Consider the following 24,750-nt stretch of genomic DNA (forward strand, 5'->3'; position numbering starts at 1 on the left):
AAAACAGCTTAGTTTCATCTTGAAATATATATATATATATATTTGCTTTAGCGTGATCATATTGCAGCATGGTTCTCATGCATTTTACAGCTCTTTATTTAAAAAACACCAACTTGAGGCAGCAAAATTGTGAGGGTGCTCCTCACTGACCCGCGGTGACGCGCAGCCGCCTCCGCTCCTGACCCCGGGAGCCTGGACCGACCATCTCAGGTGACAGCGTCCGCTGCCGAGTCAGAGCCGAGTCGGAGGCTGTGGTTTGACGACAGTTCCACGCAGCGGCAGCAGAAAATGACAGTGCTTCTGTGGAGGTCTGATCTGCTCCATGTAGAGACCAGAAATATTGCGCCAGGGCCGCCAGGTGAGGGGCCACCAGGTGAGGTGTGCCCCCAAGGGGCTCACGGCGGCCCTGATCCCAGCAGTGGTGAGCGGGTGGGCAGCCGCAGACGTGGGGCGAGTCCAGAAGGGCTCCAGTGCGCCCCGACTGCCAGGGAGAGGCGCTCTGCACTCACCTGCCCCCTGGTGCCAAGCCCAAGCCCCCTGCACCCAGCCGCCGCCCCCACCCCGAGGTAGGCCTTTGTGGCGTGACGTTGGAGGGAGTGCTGTGCCAGAGCTCTGCTCTCGTCATTTCCCCTCAAACGGTGAAAGATGGATGAAAGTGCAATTAGAGTCAACACCTTCCTTCCCCAGGACAGGGCTGTCCCCACTCCCAGAAACAGGCGGGAGGCAGTACCTGGCTGGCCTCCTTGGAGAGTGTGTCATATGGAGATGACCATGGGCAGGGTAGTGGGACAGACATGCACACGATGACAGACATGCATACGCTCACACATGTGCACACACACCTGCAGGCACGCAGGGGCAAAGCTGCTCGATGAAAAGGTCGCCTCCTGGCCACTGCCCTTTCCCAACACGCTGGCCGTGGGTGCTGCCTCTGCCTGCGAGAGCAGCTGCCTTCCACCCACGAGATCCTCTGGGGCCCTGCCGCCCCCCAGCTTTGGTGTGTGGCCAACGCCCCTGCCTTCGCCTGGGAAAGGGCAGCCCCGCGCACGAATCGCCAGACTGTCGGAGAAAAAAAGAGATGCTGTTCTGAGAAAACTACAGCTTTGAGAAAAGCATTTTCCTAGATAATCAGAGAGAAATACTTCCTAAAAGGTGCTGCACCAACAAAACGTGGCGAGAGCTGACCGAATGTCTAAACACCTGGAGGTGTCCGGAGAGAGAAGTTTGATAGAAACCTTTTAATCACTGACCACTCGACTGTTATCGGGAATATGCAGATAAGACACAGCAAACGGGGTCAGGTTTTCTTTGTTTTCAGCTGTCATCTGAGAAATGCAAAATCTTTTTCCTACACTGTGTACTGCCTATGTTGTAAACCTGGTTCACTATTTAAAAACATGCAGAATAATAAACCTGCAGAATAAAACATAAGAACTGAAATTAAAAGGTCTTTTTCAATTTAAAAAATATTTCAAATGATTTTTTTTTTTTTTTAATTGTGGAAAAAGAAATCTTAGTGTGGGACTTTTGCCTAGCGGCTGAAACCTACTCTACAACTCCGGGCTTCCCTAGGTGTGCGAGTGCGCTCCCCGTGGGCTGTGTCCACCCTGCTCCGTCTCACCCCCTCTCGCCTGCCCACGTGGAATGTGTGTGAATGGGGTGCTGCTCAGACCACGGACTCTGTCTCCACCAGTCCCTGGGGGCCGTCTTTCCTTGAGAGCTTCAGGACCATGGGCTTCTTGGTGCCGTCGATGGCTGGCTGGGCCGACAGGCCTTTTTGCTCCTCCCTGGCCTCCTCTGACACATCGGGGTAGATCACCAGGAATGTGGCTGTCAGGAAGCCCAGGAAAGAGCCCACGGAGGCCACCATGGGGATGACGCGGACAGTGCCGACGGCGTCCACCACGCTTCCGAGCGCTGACGCTACCAGGATCTGGGAGATGTAGACCTGGCAGGAGAGGATGGCACAGTCGATGCCAAAACCTCGCCTGGAGTTCCCGGGGCTGTGGTGGACGTACTGGAAGAGAAGAGGATCAAGGCGTAAGGCGGGGAAGGGGACGCAGCTGTGCCTCGCGACCGGTTGAACATTAACGCACAAGCACAGACTGGAAGCACGGATTTTCCCACCCCCGGGCTTCCAGCAACCACTCCTGCCTGAATTCCTCCCTGCCCAGCACTGTGGGGGCAGGGGAGGTGGAAAGCCCTAGCTCCCAGGAGAGGGCAGGTGTGGGAGCAACTTCACCAACCCAGGAAGGAAACGAGCTCTGAGCCGGCCTCCAGGCCCTGGTAGGCTCCAGCTGGGGCTGGGTTTGTGGAGGGGGCTGCTGTGAGCACCACCCGTAACCACGTGTTGCAGTGACCACGTGGGACACAGTGGGCCAGACCAAGGAAGATAGCGCGTGTCTCCCTATTGTTTTTGAAAAAAGATCCAGAAGAAAACTGGTGAGCTGAACTACTGTTAAACATAGGATTTATTAGACGAGGCCTTCTTCAAACAAAGGAGATAGTATTCTAGAAACACTTTATAAAGTCAGTTCACCACGAATACAAAAAAATAAGAGGGAACAACCAGAATGGAAATATTGAGAATGTTCACACACTGAAAAACCCAACCAATATCACTGATATAAAAAATAAAACCATCCTAAATGTGTGCACACACTTAACAACAGCCTCAAAACAAATTGACGGGGTACAGGCAAACAGCTAACTAGGAGACAAAAACAGAAGCGCTCAGCACAGTATGGGGCCAGTTAACTGGGATGTCCCGTGAAACTGTCACCTAAACCATGGAGCCAAATCCCATGAGGTGTTTGGCTGTACACAAGCAGCCTGAGCAACTACTCTGTGTGTGTGTGTGCGCGTGTCGACGTAAATACCACAGAACTTTTAGCAAACGAACTCTTTACAAGTGTACAATTCACCAACACCACTTACAATAACCAGCTGCAACCCTACCCTTAATCAACGTGATTGTCCATCACTGGAAACCAAAAGCCAGTGCTCCAGAAGCAATAACCCCCCACTTCCTACTCCCTCCTGCCCCTGGGAACCACGCAGAAGCTGTGCTCTCTCCACCCAAACCCTTTTTAAGGGCGGGAGTAGATACCTGCACACATACACAGACCCCTGGTTCCAGAGTAGAGAACTCACAGATCACTGAGAAAGACCGCCCATCAGAGAAATGGGCAGCACACTGAAAACAGGTGCCCTGCAGAAGCAAACACCTGGGCACCCAGTCGCCAGATGAAAAGTCAACAGCTGCATCAGCAAGCGGGGAAAACACTCTGGAGCCACAATGAAGCACCACTTCACGTTCACCAGGCAGCTGGTGGGCGTGCAAATTAACACACCCGCTTTGGGGACCTGTGGCAGGTGCGGCAGGCGCGGCAGGCGCGGAAGCTGAGACCCGCGTTTCTCCTTTCTGGTATGCTCCCACCCCCATGCAAGGCATCTGTGCAGCAGGGGCACCCGTGAGCGCGCGAACCCCCAAACACCCACCACGGGAGCACACACGCCACCACGGGAGCACGGACAGAAGCTTGCAGACAGCGGCCTCAAGGACAAACGATGCACACATGGACGGATCGCAGACGTGACGTGAAAGGAGTTAGACCCTCCAAAAGCTCAGGACCAGGCGAACCCAGTCGCTGAGATTGGCAAGGAAGACAGGACTCCTCTAGGGCTCCCACACACCTGCTCGGTGTCCTGGTACCAGCCCTGCTCCACCCCGCCCACACACCTGATTGGTCTGGTGGTACCGGCCCTGCTCCGCCCTGCCTACCTGCTTGAGCTCGTGGTACTGGCCCAGGAGGGCGTAGGGGCAGTAGGAGATGCTCATGGAGACGATGCCCATGGTGCTGATCATGATCATGGCGACGTAGACGTTGGCGAACATGGCCATTACCGCGGTGCCGACGGAGAAGCCCAGCGTCCCCAGCACATAGATCACCCTGATGCTCAGGTCGTAGCTGTCCAGGTACTTCTGTAGCAGGGCTGCAGGGCGCAGGCACAGAGAGAGCTGCTAAGGATGGTACCCACCCCCACGTGCTCCCCTGACAGTTCCCTGCCTGCCACTCCTCCAGGAGTCATACATCCAGGCTCTGTCTGGGTACAGCTGTCCCTGCACCAGGGACACTCACCTGAGCAAATAGCACCAGTAGTAGCATAGATGACCAGGCCCCAACAGCCCATCTTCACCCCATCATTGTAGGCTTGCCAAGATGTCGAGTTCGAGGGCGCCTGTTCCATAAACAGAGTTGGGATTTCAGGAGGATGGAGACAACACGTGTACCCTCTGGGCACAAGGGTGTGTTTTTCGTTCCAGTGGGAGGTGAGCTGTTGATCTTAAAAGAGGTGATGGCAACTATGCTGATGAAGGCTGTTAGCTACCAGCCTGGGGCCGTATTCATGGTAACCCCTTTCAGAGGCCTCCACACCAACCTCCAGCCTTTTGTGGGGGGACTCAGTCCCTCCCCTGAATCTGGGCTGGCCAGGTCTTACTGTGCACGACCACCAGCATGCAGCAAAAGTGGCGCCTTCTCCCGGGCTGCACCGTAAGAGAACTCACAGCTTGTGCTTTTGCCCTCTGGGAGCCCAGCGCTCTGCAGAGCAGCTCAAACAGACCCCAAGAGACGTGAGGCTGTGTGGAGGGGAGGGGCCTGAGCACGTGGGTGAGGCCAGCTCGGCCGCCTGGCTTCCAGACAAATGCCTCCCCAGTGTGAGCACTGCTGATGCCCTGCAGAGCAGAAGAACCGCCCGGCTCAGCCCAGCTGTGAGTGGAATAAGTCAGCACAGTAAGCCGCCAAGGTTAAGGGGAGTCTGGCTCCAATAACAGGTATCTGAAGCCATGTCTTACTACAGACTTCTCAAGGGCTTTGCCTCATGAAAGCTCTTGGTATTCGCAACAGCTCAGCATAGACCCAGGTCAGAGCCCCACCCAGACTGCACAGGTCCATGCAGGCAGCTGCCTCCATGCCCCCCAGGCCTGCACGGCAGTACCCTGTGCCACGTGGACCCAAGGCTTGTGGTGGCTTAGGACCAGCGTGCTGTGAAGGCAGGTGTGGAGGCGGCCCACGCTCCTCCCAGCCTCCTGTCACCCTCACAGCCCTCCTGAGAGGGCCCGGCTGGGCAGAAAGCGCCCCTCCCCACTCACAGTGGTGACGGCAAGGCCCGGCAGGTGCGCTCACCTTGGGGTCGCCCTCGAAGATGACCTGGCCCATGAAGTCGGTGTAGAAGACTGCCTCGGCGATGACAGAGAACCAGGTGAGCAGGTGGCAGAGGCAGAGGCGCATCAGCTCCGGCGGCATCTTCAGCATGGACAGCCAGAGCAGGCGCACCGTTGTCTCGCCCTCACCCTCCTCGCTCTCCGTGTCCCCACTGGATGTGGTGGCACCGCTCTGATTGCGGTGCCGGCTCCGCTGCCGCTGCCGCTTCTGCAGATCGTACAGGTCGTTCATGCTGCGGGAGGGCTTGATGAGCACCACCGCGTTGGCGCGCCGGAAGCGGTAGCGGTGGGAGCCGACCTTGCCGTAGTAGGAGAAAGTGCTGGAGACTTGCCGGCGGAACATGTGTCGCCGCCGCCGCATGGCGCCCAACGCGGCCGAAGGCTTAAGGTCAACATGGGTGTAGCCACCGAGGCCATCCCTCGGCGGGGAGCCACTGCCGTTGGGGACCTTGGTCTCGTCCACCTGCTGGTTGAGCAGCGTGGCGTCCTCCTGGGCGCTGTCCCTGAGGAAGCTGGGCAGGCGGGGCAGCCGGGTCTTGATGAGCTCCTGGCTGGTGTGGGGCGTGTTGGGGTAGGAGGTGTCATGGAAGATGGAGGGCTCGATATCGTGCAGGAAGAGCTCGGATTCCACGTCCAGCGCCGCGTCCGGCACGTGCAGCACCGAGTCGCTCTTGCTCCGCACAATGTCCACGTCCAGGTAGTCCAGGGGCAGCTCGTGCTCCGACTGCACCTCATCCGGGAACAGCGCCGTGCTGTACTGCCCACCACCATCCAAGGTGCTGACGCGGGGTGGCAGGGCCTCCATCTCATCGGTGCCGCGCTCCTGCTGAGGGCTGTACTGCTCCTCTTCGATGCTGAAGAGGTGGAGAGCCACCGACACCGTGAACACGACAGCCGCAAAGAAGAATAGCACCTGGTTCTGTGTGCGGAACCAGGTGCCCAGGAAGGTCTGCGTCCAGTCTAGGCCGCCCAGCACATAGCCAACGGCACCTCCAAGACCTGTGGTGACAGAAGAGCAGGGGGTGAGAGGGAAGGATGTGGCACAGACATCCTGTAGGGGGCAGGCTCTGGCCTGGGGTGGGGAGCACACTGGGAAGACCCGGAGGCCACCGGCAGTGGGGTAGTGTCCACTCTCGTCATAGCTACGTGATCAACCAGGACACACGCGTTAGGGCACAAGATACAGAAACCGTGAGGAAATGGACGAGAAGCCGGTTGAGCCTGGGCGTGGGAAGGCTGCTGTGCCAGGATTTCTGCTTGGTGAACCAACGAGGCTCAACATCAGGACTGGAAGGATCAGCACTGGATGCCCAAGGCTGCCTGCCTCCTATCTGCCCTCAGTGACGTCCCTATGCTCACCAGGCGCCATCTTCCTGGTAGACGTGGGAGACTGCCCCCAGGTGAGGTGCAGAGGTGACCACGTCCCCCACCCCCAGTGGGCCTGCCCTCTCCCATCCCAGGTCCCACAGATACTCGGTCCTGCTGGGCCCAGCGGTGGAAAGGGACACCCAGGGTCACCTCCTAATCCTGAGATGTTACAGCTCTGATGTCCTTCCTCATGGCCTCGGTCAGCCACCAACTGAGGTGACCCCACGAGGCTAGAAGCAAGACACCTACCCCAACAAGGACCCTGAGGGTCTGGCTGTGCTCACATCCCCTAACTCGTGCAGAAGACCAAGCATGGCCAGGTGGACTCAGCAAGGTCGGGGGGCTGGCCCTGGTGTGTGCCGGGTGGAAGATGTGTCTTACCAGCAGAGAAGGCGTGGATGTTGAGGGCCATATCCTGCTCCTCGCTGTCCACCACGTCCAGCAGGTAGGCGCGGATGGGCCCTTCTGTGGCATCAGCGCTGAAATCCAGGACCACCACCCCCAGCACTGTGAGGACGATGCCAATGGGCTGCCGGTTGGGGACATCGCCAAGGGACAGACCTGGTGGGTTACAGGACGGGCGGGGCTCAGCACCTGGTCAACCTGGGCTCCCAAGAGCAAATGGTGACCGGGGAGGGGGACACGCAGAGGCTCCCTTCGCAGCCAAAGCTACCCGCTGCTCTGTGACCCAGATGCATAGGGAGAAGCTATGTCTGGGCTTGTTCTGTTTTGCTGTCTGCAGGGCTATGGACCTCCCTCCACACACACACTCATGGGATGTTCATGGACCCTCACAGAGCTGGCCCTTTCCATCCTGTGACTGAAAAGTGGACAGTGGCCCTTCCTGTCCCAGCTGCCACACAGCAGACCACAGTGGGAACTTGGCGTCAGTTAGAAGAGAAGATGCACCAAGTCTGTGTATCTGTGTGGGGGCAGCTGCGTGTGTGCCCCCGAGGTCTGCTCAGGGGTGGCTGCGTGTGTGCCCCCGGGGTCTGCTTGGGGGCGGCTGCGTGTGTGCCCCCTGGGTCTGCTCGGGGGCAGCTGTGTGTCCACCCTCAGGATCTGCACATCCGGGTGCTGCCCCCAGGATCTGCTCGGGGGCGGCTGCGTGTGTGCCCCCGGGGTCTGCTCGGGGGCAGCTGCGTGTGTGCCCCCGGGGTCTGCTCGGGGGCGGCTGCGTGTGTGCCCCCGGGGTCTGCTCAGGGGCGGCTGCGTGTGTGCCCCCGGGTCTGCTCAGGGGCGGCTGCATGTCCACCCTCAAGATCTGCACATCCGGGTGTTGCCCCCAGGGTCTGCTCGGGGGCGGCTGCCTGTCTGCTCCACGCCGGCAGGAGTCTCCAGAGACCCCAGCCCTGTTCGGCGACCATCACAGTGAGCTCTGGGGTCCTGAGTGGACCCTGAGGTTCCTACACTTGAGCCTGTCTCAGGATGCTCTCAGTCAGCACGCACCTGCTCTTCCCTCAACCAGAAGCCATCTCAAAGGCCAAGACCTGATGGCGTGTGAGCCAGACAACACCTAGGTGCCCAACTAAGACCCAGGGCTGACTGTGGCACAGGAGGGGCCCCGGCTCTGAAACGCAGTAATGCTGAAGGCACCCACCGCATCCCTCTGGGCGGTGCTTATAGAACTCCCTGGGCTCCGGAGGGCTGCAGCTCTGGGAGGTACAACAGGTCTGAGTGACAAAAGCAGTGACACCTGTGTATAGGCCACGCCTCACCTGCCTGGATGAGCCCGCCCACACCAAGATCAGGTCACTGCCCAGTGGATAGTGCTGCCCAGTGCCTCAGTTTGCCACACGGCGACTAGGTGCACCCACGGGCAGAGCATTGAGCCCAGGCCTGCCCCGAAGCCCCCGGCTGGCCTTTGGTCAGAGCAGAGAGCCCTCCTGCGTGAGGCCAAGAGCAGGGGTCCGCCTGGGTGCTTCCCTGCTGCCCTCTTGGCTGGTGCCACACCGGAGTCAGGAAAAGAGGCTGATTGGACAGGACCACCCCCAGGACACAGCCTTGACAAGGCACGTCGACTTCTCTGAACCTCGGTGAAAACGGGCAATGAAGGCTACTCGTGGCGTGAAGCGGCTGTGAGGGTCAGCAGCACCGTGCCCAACAGGTGCTCACAAGGGAAGCTGGCTATCATTGGCTGTCTGCATTGGGGGACGGCCCACCTGGAGAGGCCACCCTGTAGACAGGGGATAGCACCGGGAGGGGGCACCCTGGAGGGAGGCAGCGCCCAAGAGGGAGGAGGGCGTAAGCACAAAAGATGGGTGCACTGGTGCCAGAGCTGCCTCGGCTGGACCCCGCGTCCAGGGCAGAGCCCCGCCTCCCGGGGCCTCCGAGGCTCTGAGCTCAGCTCCTGCTCCACCCAGAGGCTTTCTGGGGCTTCTGCTCCTGAACACCTGCACCCGGGGGCTGCGGGCCACGTTTCGGCACACAGGCCAAGCTCCTGTCTTAACAAGCTGCTGCCAGAAAACAAGGCTTTATTTTCAGCAGCTCTGATGGGTGCCCCCAAGGCAAAAGTGATTTTCCCACGTGCAGTTGCTTTAGTTAAAAACAACAACAGGGAAGGCAAGACAAAACAAAACACAACACCCGTGAGTGAGCCAAGTATCAGAGGGCTCTGGACGTTTTCAATAACACCGTGCCTGAGAAAAGAGGAAGAAAGCACAGATAACTTCTGGAAGATGGCTGGAAACAGGACGTGGTGTCAGATAGACATTACACAGCTGAACACAACAGGAAACTCTTCCCTGTGAACAGGTTCCCTTGGCTTTCCCACGTGGGGCTGGCTCGGTGCTGCCAAATGGAGCCGTGCTCCGCGGGGCAGACGACACGGGTCCTTTCTGAGGGGGGGCTGGGTGGCCGGCAGTTCCCACCGGCCAGTCTGGGTCACATGGCGGTGTGCTCGTCCCACTGAGTGACAGGTTGGCCCCAGGCCAGGCCTTGCCAAATTGCAGCAGACGCACGACGTGGAGACACTCACCTATGGCCGAGCCGTTGAGGAAAAGCGCGACACCAAAGAGGACGCCGATGCAGAGGGCCAGGATGAAAGGCCGCCGGCGGCCCCAGCTCAGGGTGCAGCGGTCACTGGCGGAGCCAATGAGGGGTGTAAAGATGAGGCCGAGGATGGGGCTCAGGAACCAGGTGAGGCTGTAGTACTGCTCCGGAAGGCCTGGGCGGACACACACAGACACACACAGTTATACACACACACACACACCTGTTACACACACATGCAGATACACACCCATGCACACAGACACACACAGACACAAGTCGTCTGTTACACACACAGACACACAGAGACAGGCCAATTACATGGACACACACAGATATACAGACATCAATTACACATACCTGTTACACAAACATGTAAATACACGGCCATGCACACAGACACAAACACAAGTCTGTTACACACGCAGACATGGAGACAGGCCAGTTACAAAGACACAGATACACACACACACACACACACACCAGTTACACACGGACAACTGTTACACAGACATATAAATACACACCCATGCATACACAAAGACACACACAAACACAAGTCTGTTACACACACAGACATGGAGACAGGTCAGTTACACACACACAGATATACAAACACACACACCAGTTATACACCAACACACACAAAAGTCTCTTACACATGCAGACACGGAGACAGGCCACTTACACACAGACACACACAGATATACAAACACAGACCAGTTACACACAGACACACACACAAGTCTGTTACACACGCAGACACGGAGACAAGGCCAGTTACACACACAGATACACACACACCAGTTATACACACAGACATGCAAATACATGCCCGTGCACACGGACATACACAAGTTGTCTGTTACGCAGAGGCCAGTTACAGACACACACAGATATACATACCAGTTACACACATACACACCTGTTACAGAGAGACATGTAAATATACACCCATGCACATACTCAGACACACACAAACACAAGTCTGTTACACAGACAGGCCAGTTACACACACACACACACAGTTATACACACACACACCAGTTACACACACACAGATACAGGCCAATTACACACACAGATATACACACACCAATTACATGCATACACATCTGTTAAACATACATGCAAATACAGACACGCAGAAACACAAAGTTTATTACACAGACATGCAGACACAGGCCAATTACACACACACATACACACACCAGTTACACACATACACACCTCTTACACAGACATGCAAATACGTGCACATGCATACACAGAGACATGCACAAATACAAGTCTTACACACGCAGACATGTACAGACACAGGCCAGTTACGCGCTACACACAGATACACACACACACACACACACCAGTTCCACATATACACACCTGTTACACAGACGTGCAAATACGCACACGGACACAAACCAGTCGCCTGTTACACATGCAGATACGCAGACAGGCCAGTTACATACACGCACACACACACCAGTTACAAGCAGACGTACCCATTACACAGATACACAGACCCACACAAACACAAGTCTGTTACATATGCAGACATGTGCAGACATAGGCCAATTACATACACAGACACATACAGATACACAGACCAGTTATACACACACAGATATACAGACACACACCAGTTACCCAGATATACAAACACACACACTAGTTACCCACACAGACATACCCACACACCCCTCCCTGTCAGAGAATCTGGTCAGGCAGGCTTTCTTTCACCTGTGAGGCCCGACAATTTTAGGTCCACCAGACCGTAAGCATGAGCCCCAGCTTCGGCCCACCACCATGGCCAGGTATAGAGTACACAAGTGGCTCGCACTGGACCCTGGGTGAATCATGACCAGAACATCCACAAACTGGAGCAGGCCTCACCCAGAGCCGGCACACGCAGGTGACAGCAGGTACCAGGACACACGGGCAGGTTGGGCTTGAGCCGAGATGTGTGTCACACATTCACCCTCACCTGGACCTTGCTGATACCCAGGCAAAGGAGCCATCGTTCACATCTCAGACACGGCCTCTCAGGCTCAGAGACGTTAGGCACCTGCCCAGGTCACACCGCAGGATGTGGTCCCCCGGATTTACAGGGGGCCTGTATGACCCAAAGGCTGCACCCCCACCATACTGGCTGCCCCTATGATCAAACCCGAATCCCGGCACCCCCCCGCCACAGTGGGACAGAGATGTAACAAAGACACTGCCACACGAAGGAGCAGAACTGAGCACATCGTGGACACAACACACACAGATGAGGGCGTGCTGGGTGGTCCCACTCACATGGTGTTCAGGCCAGGGCAGGCACTCTTAGGTGCAGGAAGCCAGGTGGCATTGCCCAGGGGCAGCTACCGTGGGCTCACTCAGGGACTAGTCAGCGAGCCATGTACTTCAACAAAAAGCTCACTTCAGGAACACAGGGCTCAGGCATGCAGGGTTCACCCGGCTGACACCCTACACCAGCGCCCAGGATGGCGAGATGTGCATGGGTGTTAAACGTGTAAGGAAAGGACCTTGTACAGGAAGAATCTGTCTTCAAAGGGAGGAGCACCTTGTAAACTGCCTGCTGGCTGCCCATTCAAGGGCTTGTGCTTCAAGCTAGAGTTTAAGGTGCCCGCTTTGACCACTGCACCCCATGCAACGTCAGCGAGGTGGCCTGGAGTCCTGTTTGAGAGGGGCTGAGGGGACGGGTGCTTCAGGAAGGAGTCTGCTCCGGGGCGAGCTGTACATGCAGGCCCATCCCAAGTCACGCGGCGGGGTGGCGGCACTGGGCCGGCTGTGCTGCCGCTGCCAACTTCGTGACCCACACGTCACATGCCCACTTCTCAGAGACGACCCTAACAAAGCTGCTCAAAGCACACACAAGGTCACAACTTCAGACAGTGGACAGCACTCCCCCAAAACATTTTTGTTTTTAAACATCCCTCAACTTTACCAAAAATGCTGACCAGCCTGTGACTGGTGGCTCCTTGCAGCTTCAACACATGCCTGCACACCTACACGCCACATGCGCGCGCGCACACACACTTGCACATATGACAATGACCCGCCCGCTCTCCCTGGTCCTGGCCCCTCCTGCTCATGCACAGCTCAGATACATGGAAGCTTCTTCCTGATTCTCACGTCCCCTGCCTGGTACCTCCACGAGCCCTGCACAGCCCCATGGCTGCATTTTCTGCGTTGTGCTGACACCCCCTGCATGAGTTCCCAAGGTACCCTGAATTCTTGAGGGCAGCGATCGGGTTCTTCTCTCCCCCATGCCCACTCCTAGGCTGGAGCAACAGGGGACGTGGGAGGCAACCAGCTGTTTGTTGAACTGAACCAAACTCACAGTCTCAGGTCAGGAAGAAGCCACCCGGCCCAGGGAGTCCTCCCCTCAAAGCTCCACCGGTCCCTTGGCCAACCTCCCACCATGCCCTTTCCATGGCCCTGACCCAGCACCTGCCACTGGCTGGGGATCCCGACCCTGGACCTCTGACATGCACTGCCAGGCCAGCCTCTGCTAACAACCTGTAGCCAGTCCTCCACTGTGGCCATCTGCTCGAACCTCCTCTGGATCCTGCATCCCCAGAGTGCCCTCACGGGCCCCAGGGCACCATGTCCTGGACAGATAACACCCCTTGAAGCTGGATAAAACGTGCCCATTTCACTGACCACGTGTGACCTCCCACCCTGTTGTGCCTGCTGGCCGGCACACACAGACCCTAGGCAGCACGCTATCTCAGCACTCAGCCAGAGCACGCGAGCTCAGGGGGCAGCCCAGGTGCCTGCAGCCGAAACACACAGCTGAGAGCACACTGCTGGGCTCACTCGGAGAAGGACGCTGAGTTCTATACCCAGCATCCTGGTCCCCGGCCCGTGCAGTCTCCAGTCTCGGGGACAGACATCAGCAAAGCCACCACAAAAGGAAGCTGAGCCGGCATGGAACGGGTGTCACGGGGATGAAGGCAGTGTGAGGGGCTGGCCGGGCCAGAGGCCCCACCAGACTGGGTCTGAGGGCTAGCAACAGGGCAGGTGAGCAGAGGTGGCTCCAGGCTGTAGGAAAAGCAAGGTATGGGTTCCTCTGTTGGGGTGGCTTCACATCTTCAGGAAGCAGTGGAGGGCAGCGTGGGGGGGGGAGGAGGGCGGGGGAGCCTGGCAGATGCTCTTCCTGGTCCCAGCTGAGGGTGGCCCTAGGGGGGTCTGGCAGACGGTCCTCCTGGTCCCAGCGGAGGGCAGCGCCTGGGGGTGCCCGCAAACGCTCCTCCTGGTCTCAGCAGAGGGCAGCCCTAGGGGGGCCTGGCAGCTGCTCCTGGTCCCAGCTGAGGAGCAGAGCAGGTTCTGGCTCAGCAGGCCCTGCCGACACTGGGCACCCGACACACTCGCCCAGGGCTGCAGTAAGGCGGTCGGCAGTCAGAGCCTGGTCCAAGCCTGAGGAACACGTCGTCCCTGGCACCATCAACAGGCACAGCTCGCCAGGCAGCTGCAGGGCACGGGCACTGGCTGGGAGGCCAGCGAGCTCACCTGTCGTCACCTCTGCTACTTGGAGAAATGCAGCTCTGCGCTGGAGTCTTAGCTCGTTCTCAAGCCTGTGGCTCTAGGACAGAGGATGGCAAAGTAGACAGCCTGCCGCCAGTCTTGTGCAGCCTACGGCTTAAGGATGGCTTTTACATTTTTAAATGACTGAAAGAAACAGTAATGAGAATACCTCATGACGTGTAAGAACCTTCATGAAGTCCAGACTTATGTCCATACATACAATTTTATTGGAATCCAGTGTGGTCATATTCTTTACGTAACATCTGTGGCTGCTGTCAGGCTACAAGAGTAGTTACAACGAGACAGCATGGCCCACAAAGGAGGAAATACTTACCCTTGGGCCCTTTACAGAAAGAGCTTGCCGACTCCTGCCCTAGAATGCTGTTTTCTTTGTGTATGGTGTTTCCCTTCTTTGTCTCTTCCGCTTTTTTGTTTAGTTGTTTTATCATTGCTGAAAGAAAGCTGAAATTTTCAACTAGGCTGCAGACTTGTATATTTCAACTTGTAATCCTGTCTACTTTTGCTTCATGTGTTTTAAAGCTCTGTTTATGACCGTTACGCTGCACTCTGGTGATCCTCTGTCTTCAAGTTCACTTTAAGTGGCATCGATTGACCCACTGCCCTGAGCAGACTGGCCGCCCCGTTGTCCAGCTTCAGTCTTAGGGTCCCGTTTTGAAAGTGTGGTCACGTCTCTCTCATTTTATCTTCCCAGGAGCCAGCGAGGTGGGTGCTGCTGTCCTCGTTTCACTGACAAGGACACAAAGGCGCAGGCACTGGGTGGGCCCAACAACTCGCACCCAGGTCTTCCACTGCCAGCTCCCGCCCTCTCCTGCCGCGCAACCCCGACAACTTTGGCTGTCTCGTTCCCGCTGCCGGCTCCATGCCCAACCAGAAGGCGAGCAGCATTCCAACCTGGGGTCTGCAGCCTGGGGCCATCACCTCTCCAACGCTGGGGGTGGACATGGCTCTGGGCACCTGGCATTGTCTGAGCCTCTGAGCCTGAAGCCCAGGTTTGGGGTATGGCAAATGAAGAAGGCAGGAGGGGGGTAGACAGGGACGAGGTAGAGTCAGAAGGACTGGCACAGAGTCTCTGCACCAGTGTGACGGCGGGTCCCACCCTCCATCCTGAGCAGCCACCTAAGGACCTAGAGTGGGTGAACAAAAACCAAGAAATCCTTACAAGAACAGCCAGGGGCAATGCTGTCAGACCCAGCTTTCGGCAATGGATTATCTGATATTACAACAAAAGTACAAACAGCAAAAGACAAAATAAGTAAATGGGACCTCATAAAAGGTTAACTTTTGTTCATCAAAAGATTTTACCAAAAAAGTGAACAGACAAGCTACCAACTGGGAGAAAATCTTCAGAAACCATATATCCAACAAGAATCCAATAACCTATGTGCGTGTGTGTGTGTGTGTGTGTATACCTGCCAAAACCATATATATATATACCTTTTTATATACATAAATAAAACTTCAACAACTTAACGACAAAAAGACAATCCCACCATAAAATGGGCAAAGAACTTGAATAGACATTTCACCAAAGAGGACATTCAAATGGCCACCAACACATGAAAAGAACCTCAGCGTCATTAGCCATCAGATGAATGAAAATCAAAACCACAATGAGATACCATTTCACCCCCACTAGGATGTCTAAAAAAAAAAAAAAAAAAAAAGCAGGAAATAAATGTTGGTGAGGATATGGGGGAAACTGAACCCTTACCCATTGCTCAGGACCCTGGTGGCACAGTGGTTAAAGAGTTTGGCTGCTAACCAAAAGGTCGGCAGTTCAAGTCCACCAACCACTCCCTGGAAGCCCTATGGGGCAGTTCTACTCTGTCCTATAGGGTCACTGGAAGTTGGAATCGACTCAATGGCAATGGTTTGGTTTCTTTTTGGTTCACCCATTGCAGGTGGGAATGGAAAATGGTATAGCTGCCTGTGGTAAACAGTGTGGCACGTCCTCAAAAAAACTAAAAAATCAAACCCATGCCATCGAGTCTATTCTGACTCATAGCGACCCTAAAGGACACAGAAGAACTGCCTCATAGGGCTTCCAGGCTGTAAATCTTTACGGAAGCAGACTGCCACATCTTTCTCCTCTCCTGTGGAGCGGCTGGTGGGTTCGAACTACTATATGACCCAGCAATTCCACTCCTAGGCACATACGCAAAAGACCTGAAAATAGAGACTCAAACAGAGACTTGTACACCAGTGTTCAATGTAGCACTATTCACAACAGCCAAAAGGTGCAAATAACCTAAACGCCCATCAACAGATGAACAGATAAACAAAATGTGGTACATACATACCATGGAATACTACTCAGGCAGTAGGAGAAATGAAGTCTTGATACATGCTACAGCGTGGTTGGAGCTGAGCGAAATATGCCAACTATACAAGGACAAATATCGTATGACCTCGCTTATATAGAAAGACAAGAAAAGGCGAACAGATAGAGACCAAAGTATATTAGTAGTTACCAGGGGCAGGAGGGAAGGGGAGAAGGGGGGTTAATGGTGATGGAAAAATTGCACTCATTAAAGGTAGGGTTGCACAGCTGATTATTGTAATTTTTGTCAATTATGTGCACCTGTAAAAAGTTGACTTGGCAAAAGTTGTGTGATAGATACAACAATGACAAAAAATAAAGAAGCGCTGCTGAGGCTGCTTACGTACAGCCAAACCCGGCACGGGATTCGATTCCTTGGTTTGGAGGTTTAGGGTCATGGTTTCACGGACATCCCAGTTAACCGGCCTAATAATACTTAGTGCTGCGTTGCGCCTGGGGTCTTAAAAGCCTGCAGGTGGCCACCCAAGACACAACAAGTGGTCTCTAGTCACCCGGAACAAGAGAGGAAGAAGGGGAGTGAGGGACAGGAGGGGGATACAGAACCTGTGACTAACCGCCTCCGTGAACAACTGCCTCCTTCGCCCTGAGACCAGAAGAGCTGGGTGATACCTGGCTACCATTGCTGAACATTTTGATCAAAGATTTCATAGAAGAATCCTGCTCAAAGGGGGAAAATGCAGAACAGAATTTCAAATTCTCATGGACTGCAGACTTTCTGAGGCCATAGAGAATGGATAAACCCCTGGAACTGCTGCCCTGAGATAATCTTTAAACCTTAAACCCAAAATATCTCCTGAAGTCTTTTTAAAAAACCAAACAATAGTTTAGCTTAACTAGTAAAAAATGGTCTGCCTTGAGTATTATGCTCTTTTAGGAACAATCTATATGGAATCAAATTAACAATGGTAACTCCAAAGATTAGACAGGAAATTTAGGGAGCAGTGAGTTTATGTTAGGGACGCCCTGGTGGCACGGTGGTTAAGCGTTCAGCTGCTAACTGTAAGGTTGGCAGTTCGAATCCACCAGCAGCTCCTTAGAAACCCTATTGGGCAGTTCTGCTCTGTCCTATAGGATGCTATGAGTCGGAATCGACTCTGTGGCAACCAGTTTGGGTTTGAATTTATGTTAATGAGGGAGGAACAACTCAGAAAAGGAGGGTGAGAACAGTTGCACAACTCGGGGGATGTGATCACTGTCACTGAATCGTACATGCAGAAACCTGAATTGGTGTATGTTTTGCTGTGTCTATTATCAACAACGAAACAAATAAAACTTATAGGAAAAAAACCCAAAACTCCAGAAGTGGGGATGGGCGGTGTATGCCGGACACTGGTGCAGTGAGAACACAGCCTCCCCTGTGGCTGGCGTAGCTGCACTGGGACTCCTCGGACGTGGCATTTCCCAGCAGAGCTATAAACAAATACAGCCCCACTCGTAGTAAATAATTTTTGTTTTTTCCAGGCACACGCTGAACAACAATGGTGGGACCAGGAAGGCTCCCGGTTCACAGGAAACCCTGGCTGTGTCACCGAGAGCCCGGGGGCTGTGAGGTCGCAGCCACGACAAGGGGCACAGGCCACGTGGGCCGACCCTATTCACAGTGCTGTCCCGATACAGTGGCACTGGGGGTGGGGGGGGTGCTGCCTATAAACGTTTAACAAAAGATCTGGAAGGGAATAGGAACTCACATTCTTTCTCTCAATAGACAAAGCCTCCCACGCTGAGATATGTTTGTGTTCGCAGACAAAAATTTCATGATAACGTTGAACTCATGAGAACCGGGTCTTCGTGGGAAAAGCTCAGCATCCCCGACTAACCTCTGACGAATTAAGGTGGCAAGGCTGGAGGCACCAACCCTGAACTGGCCACTTTCAGGGTTAGGATGCAGAGGAGACGTGGTCCCTGCCTTCAGATGGCAAGGCTGGGCAGGAAGGTCAGGGACCCACACCGGCCTCTGCAGCAAGGGACCTTATCCTGGGTCCCCAGGAGAAGGCTGGCCGGGCTCTGAGAGGGTCTGTGCGAACCTGTGGGGTGGGCCCCAAACACCTCCAGCTGAAGGGCAACCAGTGAACTGCAAGGAACATTCCAGAACCACTGGGAAAGGAGGGAGGAGGGGTCAAAAAGGGAAGGTGCTCCGATGATCTCCTGGGGCTACTTCCAACGGCACATTTTATGGTGAGCAGGGTGTGACTGGAAGTGTGTGTGCACGTGTGTTTCTGTGTGCATGTACACCACCACAAACGTGTGCATGCGTGTTTCTGCGTGGATGTATGCCACCGCTCAGCTGTCACATGTCACCACTGTACCCACTGACGCCTGGGGCACGTGGGTGAGGCCCAGCCAGCTCCCTCACAGATGAGAGGTCCACACCTTGAGCCTTGGTGGTTCACACCCGCTGCAGATCTCACGGAAGGTACCTGAGTTTAACACTGGTGGGCTCTCTTGGTAAAATAAATATCCTGGGCTTGGTTTCCAGGGGACAAATGGATGGACCAGGGGGTTTACAATTCTGCATGTGGCACCATTTCCATCTTTAATGAGGCGGTACCTCCACAGCCCGCTGGGTTCCCCGAGCCAGGACGGGCCCCCACTTCTCTGCCATTCTGGAACAGGACCTGGTGCCTGCTGCCCGCCCACAGGAATCCACCCCCCCGCCACGAACCCGATGATTAAGGCAGCCATCCATCCATCCACACTGCTCTTTAAAATTAGTGTTGCAATAAGCAAACATCCCAATGCTGACATAAGCGATGTTACCTGAGTTGTAGCCTATATGGCTCTCGGGTTGGGATTCCAAAAGCTTCCTCAACCACACAAGAGCATGCGTGTCGGGGGCCCTGCCCAAACCCGGTCGGAGCCTGCCAGACCCTGCCCTCGGCTGCATGGCTCACTCGTCCCAAAGCCAACAGCCCCCACGGTGGAGAGTCTCCTTGGAGCCGGGCCTGGATGGGTGGAGATAAAGGGCGCTCAAGTTCAACATGTCCAAAGCCAGCCTCTTCATCTGCCCACTTCTCCAAAATCCCCATCTCAGTGAGAGACACCACCGTTCACCTCATCATCCTAGCCAGAGGCCCAGGCATCACCAACAAGCCCCCCAGCACCAGAGCGGTGGGCTTCCCCGTGTACACATGCCCCCAGCTCCCTCCCTGCCCAGTACGCCTCTCCTACTGTCTGGCGCTTGTCTCCTTGTCTCGGTGCCTTCCTCCTGCCAAAGGCCCTTTGCACAACCCATCCCCCACTGAAAGCCCTCCTCCCCTCTTTACCTGACGTCCCATGGCTCCTCCGTGCCCCTCCCAGAGCTGTATCTCTGAGTATAGGTACACACGTGCGAAGCTGTCAACAGTCTTTCTGTGCGACCATCCACAACCACACACACCGGCAGTCTCTCCCATGGCTTCCCACGCACGCCTGAGGCCCTGTCCCCTCCTGACATGCCAGTTCCTGGCCTCCAGCCTCCCTCCCACTTTCAGTTGGCACGTGCATCTCGGGACCCTGGCCACAGCTGCCCCTCTGTGTGGCAGCCCTCTTGTCACTTTGATACCACGTCACAGCACCTGCTGTGGTCTCCAGGGCACCAGTCCCACCCCGGCTGACCTCCGTCAACTTGTCCGCTCTTCCACTGTCTGAGCCAGAGTCTCCCAGCTGCTGGGCCTCGTCTGCTGTGGGTTCTGCCCAGGATGGGGCATGGCACAGAGATGGTTCTCAGCAACACCAGCGGCAGTGAAGAGAGCCTGACTGATGCAGCTCCGCTGGACTGCACCCCCCATGGGGGCAGAGGCCATGTCATCGCGAGCATGGCTGGCTCCCAGCAGGTGACGGGCGGGGGCTCTGACGGCTTGTCTGCCGGGCGGTGGCGAGGTTGGGGTCAGGCTTGGATGAGCCAGAACTCACAGCCACTCCTCATGGCAGCAGAGGGGCTGTGCATGTCTCCGGCAGCGGCCTGGCTCTGCGCCCCTGTTCGTGTCCAGGTGGCCGCATCCTGAGAGAGAGCTGGCCCTGACATCCTGTGACCTTGTACGAAGTGGAGGCATTAACACAGGTGGGCTGCCCAAAAATTCAAAAAGAACACGCACAGACATGCAGGGACACACCAGATACGCGCTTCCCTCCCCGTGGGGCTGAGGACGAGGGGGTACGGCAACTTAGGCGGGCAGAGAGCTCAAAATGTTAGCGGACAACCCAATGGCTCGTCACATGATCACAAGGAAGCTCTGGCTTCTGTATGCCCTCTCCCCACCAACAGAGACACGTAAGAGCGTGGATGATGTTACGCTCCACAAACCAGCCTGGTCGCATCAGCCAGCCCTGTAAAGTAAATCTCCCAATATTAACAAAACAGTCCTTGACTTCAACACCGTCAACTCAGAGAAGATCCGTTATGGCACCGGTACTGCCGGGAATTTTCTGTGATGTTAAGGTTACTCTGAATGGTGGATACCAACCACCGCCAACCACCACAGGTCCCTGCACACACCCAGCCTTCCTTCAGAACCATCAGGACAAGCGGGGGGCGGAGGCGGACGAGGGCAGCATGCAAGGCTCCTCCGCTGCCAGGGCTGACCCTGGAGGTCATCATATCCACAGAGCCCAAGCATCCCCGGGGACCCACAAGACACAAGTGTGAGACAAGGGGGGTCCCTGAATCCACCAGCTGCAGTCACTGGGTGCCATTCTGAAACCCAAGTGGGCCTGGCTCCTGGACAAGGTGAGGCGGAGCCACCATGGTAAGGGGCCCGTGTGCAGGGACGCGGAGGGAGGACTTCTCACTGAAGCTGCCGCCGCAGCTTGTCAATAACGACCTTGAGCATTAAAAGATCACGCCAACTGAATCGCCCTTCACGGTGCCTCCGCTCAGCTTGCAGCAGGCTCTCGGGGTGTCTGCTTCGCTTTGCTTCCGTGTTCACAGGCGCAGGCCTGTGGAGCCTGACCTCAGAATCCACACCAGCACTCACGAGCTCCTAGGCATCTGTGTCCTCCTCTGTAAACCAACACCGTCTACAGACCATTACAGAGTTAAGCCGCACAGGACAAGCAGGTGGTCATGGTGCCATCAGTGTCGCTGACCCGCAAGACTGAGGACCGGCCATCCCCAGCTCCTGGATCCTCCCCATAGCCCCTCAGAAGCCTCAGCTGGACCCAGCCCTGGGGAAGGCAGCCTGGTCTACCCACTGCTCTTAGGGAAATATGACTGCAGAGCAGCCACTTCACGCTGTGGTCAGGAAATGCGCTACCAGCCAGCTCCGTCCTGGCCTGCACCCAACACAGGTAGACAGCTTGTCTCTAGAATGGTCTGCTCCACACATCGTGACTCATGCCCTCGTCACACCGACACAGCCGTGATGGCAGCCTGGGACGGCCTCCCTGCCTTCAGCCCATCCTCCACGCGTTCTCGGGGATTTTCCTGAGAACCCGGTTGCAGCAAGCTTTTGCTGAGTAGCCTCAGAGGGTTCTCCTGCTGACACCGTGGACCTGAACTCCTAGGCTCAGCCCACAGAGCCCCTCACACGCTGACCTCGTCCAGCTCCTGCCCAGCACTGACCCTACCCCCCAGCATATCCCATAGGCCTTCAGGACCCTGGGCTTCTGCATCCCTGAACTCCCTCAGCCTGGACTGCTTGGCCTCCTTGGTGGCCGCCACTGTCTCGTGATCTCTGCCATTTCAGTGAGTGCCCTCCCCTCCAATCCACCCTCATCGCTGGCGTCCCAGGCCTGGTATCCAGCAGGTTCTCGAATGTGTTCTGGAAAATAGACTCTTGACTCCCGTGTTTATCACGTTCTGTCACCTCCCAGGGAAGGTGAACCGCGTCAGCCTGGAGGCAGAGTGACCTCTCTGTTGGTGACACGCAGAGGGCCAGCTAGGCTTGTCCAAGATTGTCAAATACGAAGCACCTTGAACCACACTGGCCCTGCTGAACACTGATCGACGTGACACAATAGCAACACAAATCACCTCTGCCCAGGTGCCTCCCCCTCCACTTGGATGACACTGCTAAACCGCATATGAGGCACCCATTTATACACCATGACAGTCGTGCTGCAGCTGTGTCTACGTGCGCCCAGGCCCAGAGGGCCAGCCCGTCCGCACGGGGGGCGCGTGGCGGTGGTGTGTGGGGGCCGGGCGGCAGTGACTTTGCTGCACTGCCATCATCCAGCAAGAACAAAAGTACAGAAGGTGGGGGCCTGCCCTGTCGCAGAGACTGGAAGGCCGGCTGGTGAGACAGCCGGTGCTGGGGGCCAGCAGCCTCGGGCTGCAGCGGAAGGGCACACCACTGGGCCCGGCACTCCTGGACGACAGAGAGCAACCCCACCTGCAGGAACCGAGGCTGGGAAGAAGAAATGACCGTCAACTCACAGCAGCAACGCCCACTGCTCATCTTTTATAGTGACAGTGACGATGTAAGCACGTGCCTAATGAGAACTTGGGGTAAAGAAAAAGTCCGATCGCGATTTACGAGCCATTGTAACTTCTCCTCAGAATGGGGTCTGCTTCTCCTGGCTCGAGCGGGCCTGCACCCTCAGGCCCTGGTTCTTCCTGTGAGCTCTACTCAACCACACGTGGGGGTGCCACACACAGCCCCCAGGTGTCCCCTCACCCAGCCCCCCCCCCCAAAAAACACCCTCAAATCCAAACTCAAAGTCCTCCATCTTGTGACACGCCTACAGCTACACACGCAGACTGACCTCAGTGCTTTAATGAGTCACTTCCAACACAACCTATTACGCTGAAGTTTCTTCAGCTGTCTACTCCGTGGCCCCACCAAATGGTTCACAAACAGCAGACCACACAATACGTCCACAGCTGCTCTTCACCTTAGACGGGGAAACAACGTAGTCCGCACCCGCGACCAGTCTGACCTGCGTATTACTCACATAACGTACGTGTGTACAAACATTTAGTGACAAAGTTACCACCTCCCACGGAGCATTCTGCAGGCAGATGCATTTCTACACTGATCGTTTTCAGGAAAAAGACAGTATTTTAAATTTACTGTTTTTAAAAAAAAAAACAAAAAAAAACCTCACTCTCCAGACTCTAATTTTATAATACACGTTTTAGGAAAATATGAAGCATTTATACTGTAACTCCTTTGCAACGTCTGTGCATTGCGAACCAGGAGTGCCAGAAAGTTGTTTGGCGAGGCACCCGTCCAGGCACGCAAACTGATGCATGGGTGCCAACTCCTAACCTCTGTGCCGCCTCTGGTCTTTAATTTCAACATATATTTGTACGGTTTTGTTAATATTTATTTTGGCTTTCATGGTAGGATTAAATGATCATTTTCTTCAGCAAAATTGGTATTCTAACTCTAGTGTGTATATGGTTTGTGTTCTGCCGTTATGATTTTGAAAACGACGATGACCTAGTAAGTTTGGAAATTTCAACTGTGCAATAATGTTGCTTACTATTAAAAACTTTGGAAGCGACCGTTGCCTTACCGATGCCTGAACGCGCCACATCCGAGGCAGGCAGACCCACTGACCCACTGGGGTTTCTCTGTAAATCACCTTCTGGAGGGGCACATGAGGGCCCCTGTGACCTGGGCCCAGCCTCGCTCTGCACTGAGCTCGCGTCCCCTAACGCAGCATACTCTCCCTCCATACACTTTCCGTCATGCCACAGGCAGGGTGTGCCACGCCTTGCCGCTAGTGGCTGACCCCTACTTATCTTCTGCAGTTGGGCCTGCACCACCCTTCTGCACAGCCTCTCAACTTCGCACTCTTCCTTCTGGGCTAGGGTGGGCCTCCCTCCTGTTCCTGCTGCACCCCAGGCGCCCCTTTCAAGGCAGAGGCAATGGCTGCTAGTCTATCTTCTCCGGACTATGGTATGGCCAGGGCCAAGACCCCCATACCAGCCAAGCACACCCCTCTCAGGCCAGCATGACCCCCCCAGCCCAGTGCACCCATACCAGCCCAGCACACCCCAAGTTCCAGATGGCTTAATGGACACCCACCCTAGGCCTTCCCAGACCCCCAACAGCAGGTCAGGTCAGGCCTTGCTCTCATCACACCAGCCCTCCCCGTCAGCCTCATGCCACCTCTGACTTGCCAGCAGGCCCAGGCCCACTCCTCCTCTCCCCGGCACCTGGTGCTACGCCGAGTGCCTCTAGGTAGGAGCTGAAGCCCATCTGATGAAAGAATGGCCAACGTGTGACTCCTTGGGAAACATGACTGTGGTTAGCATTTCATTGTTTCTAAAATACAATGATTGGAAAAGCAAGGAAACGCGGACTTCCCAACCCAAACACAACAGCCCTGCAAGGAAAGCTTT

At 55.6% G+C, this 24,750-nt stretch overlaps 1 protein-coding gene across 1 annotated transcript in view; it reads right to left on the reverse strand.

The window, feature by feature from the left end:
• Positions 1-244: 244 nt before the first annotated feature.
• The window catches only part of SLC45A4 (solute carrier family 45 member 4), a 39,830-nt gene continuing 15,324 nt past the window's right edge, over positions 245-24,750 (reverse strand). The window contains exons 3-8 of the mRNA XM_003408309.4: positions 9,573-9,761; positions 6,977-7,156; positions 5,190-6,226; positions 4,143-4,242; positions 3,785-3,996; positions 245-2,017 (exon numbers count right to left, since the gene is read on the reverse strand). Of these exons, the coding sequence (XP_003408357.3) occupies positions 1,667-2,017; positions 3,785-3,996; positions 4,143-4,242; positions 5,190-6,226; positions 6,977-7,156; positions 9,573-9,761 (2,069 nt within the window). The 3' untranslated portion in view covers positions 245-1,666. The remainder of the gene's footprint in view (positions 2,018-3,784; positions 3,997-4,142; positions 4,243-5,189; positions 6,227-6,976; positions 7,157-9,572; positions 9,762-24,750) is intronic.

Source organism: Loxodonta africana, chromosome 14, assembly GCF_030014295.1.
Source record: "Loxodonta africana isolate mLoxAfr1 chromosome 14, mLoxAfr1.hap2, whole genome shotgun sequence".
NCBI classification, from domain to species: Eukaryota; Metazoa; Chordata; class Mammalia; order Proboscidea; family Elephantidae; genus Loxodonta; species Loxodonta africana.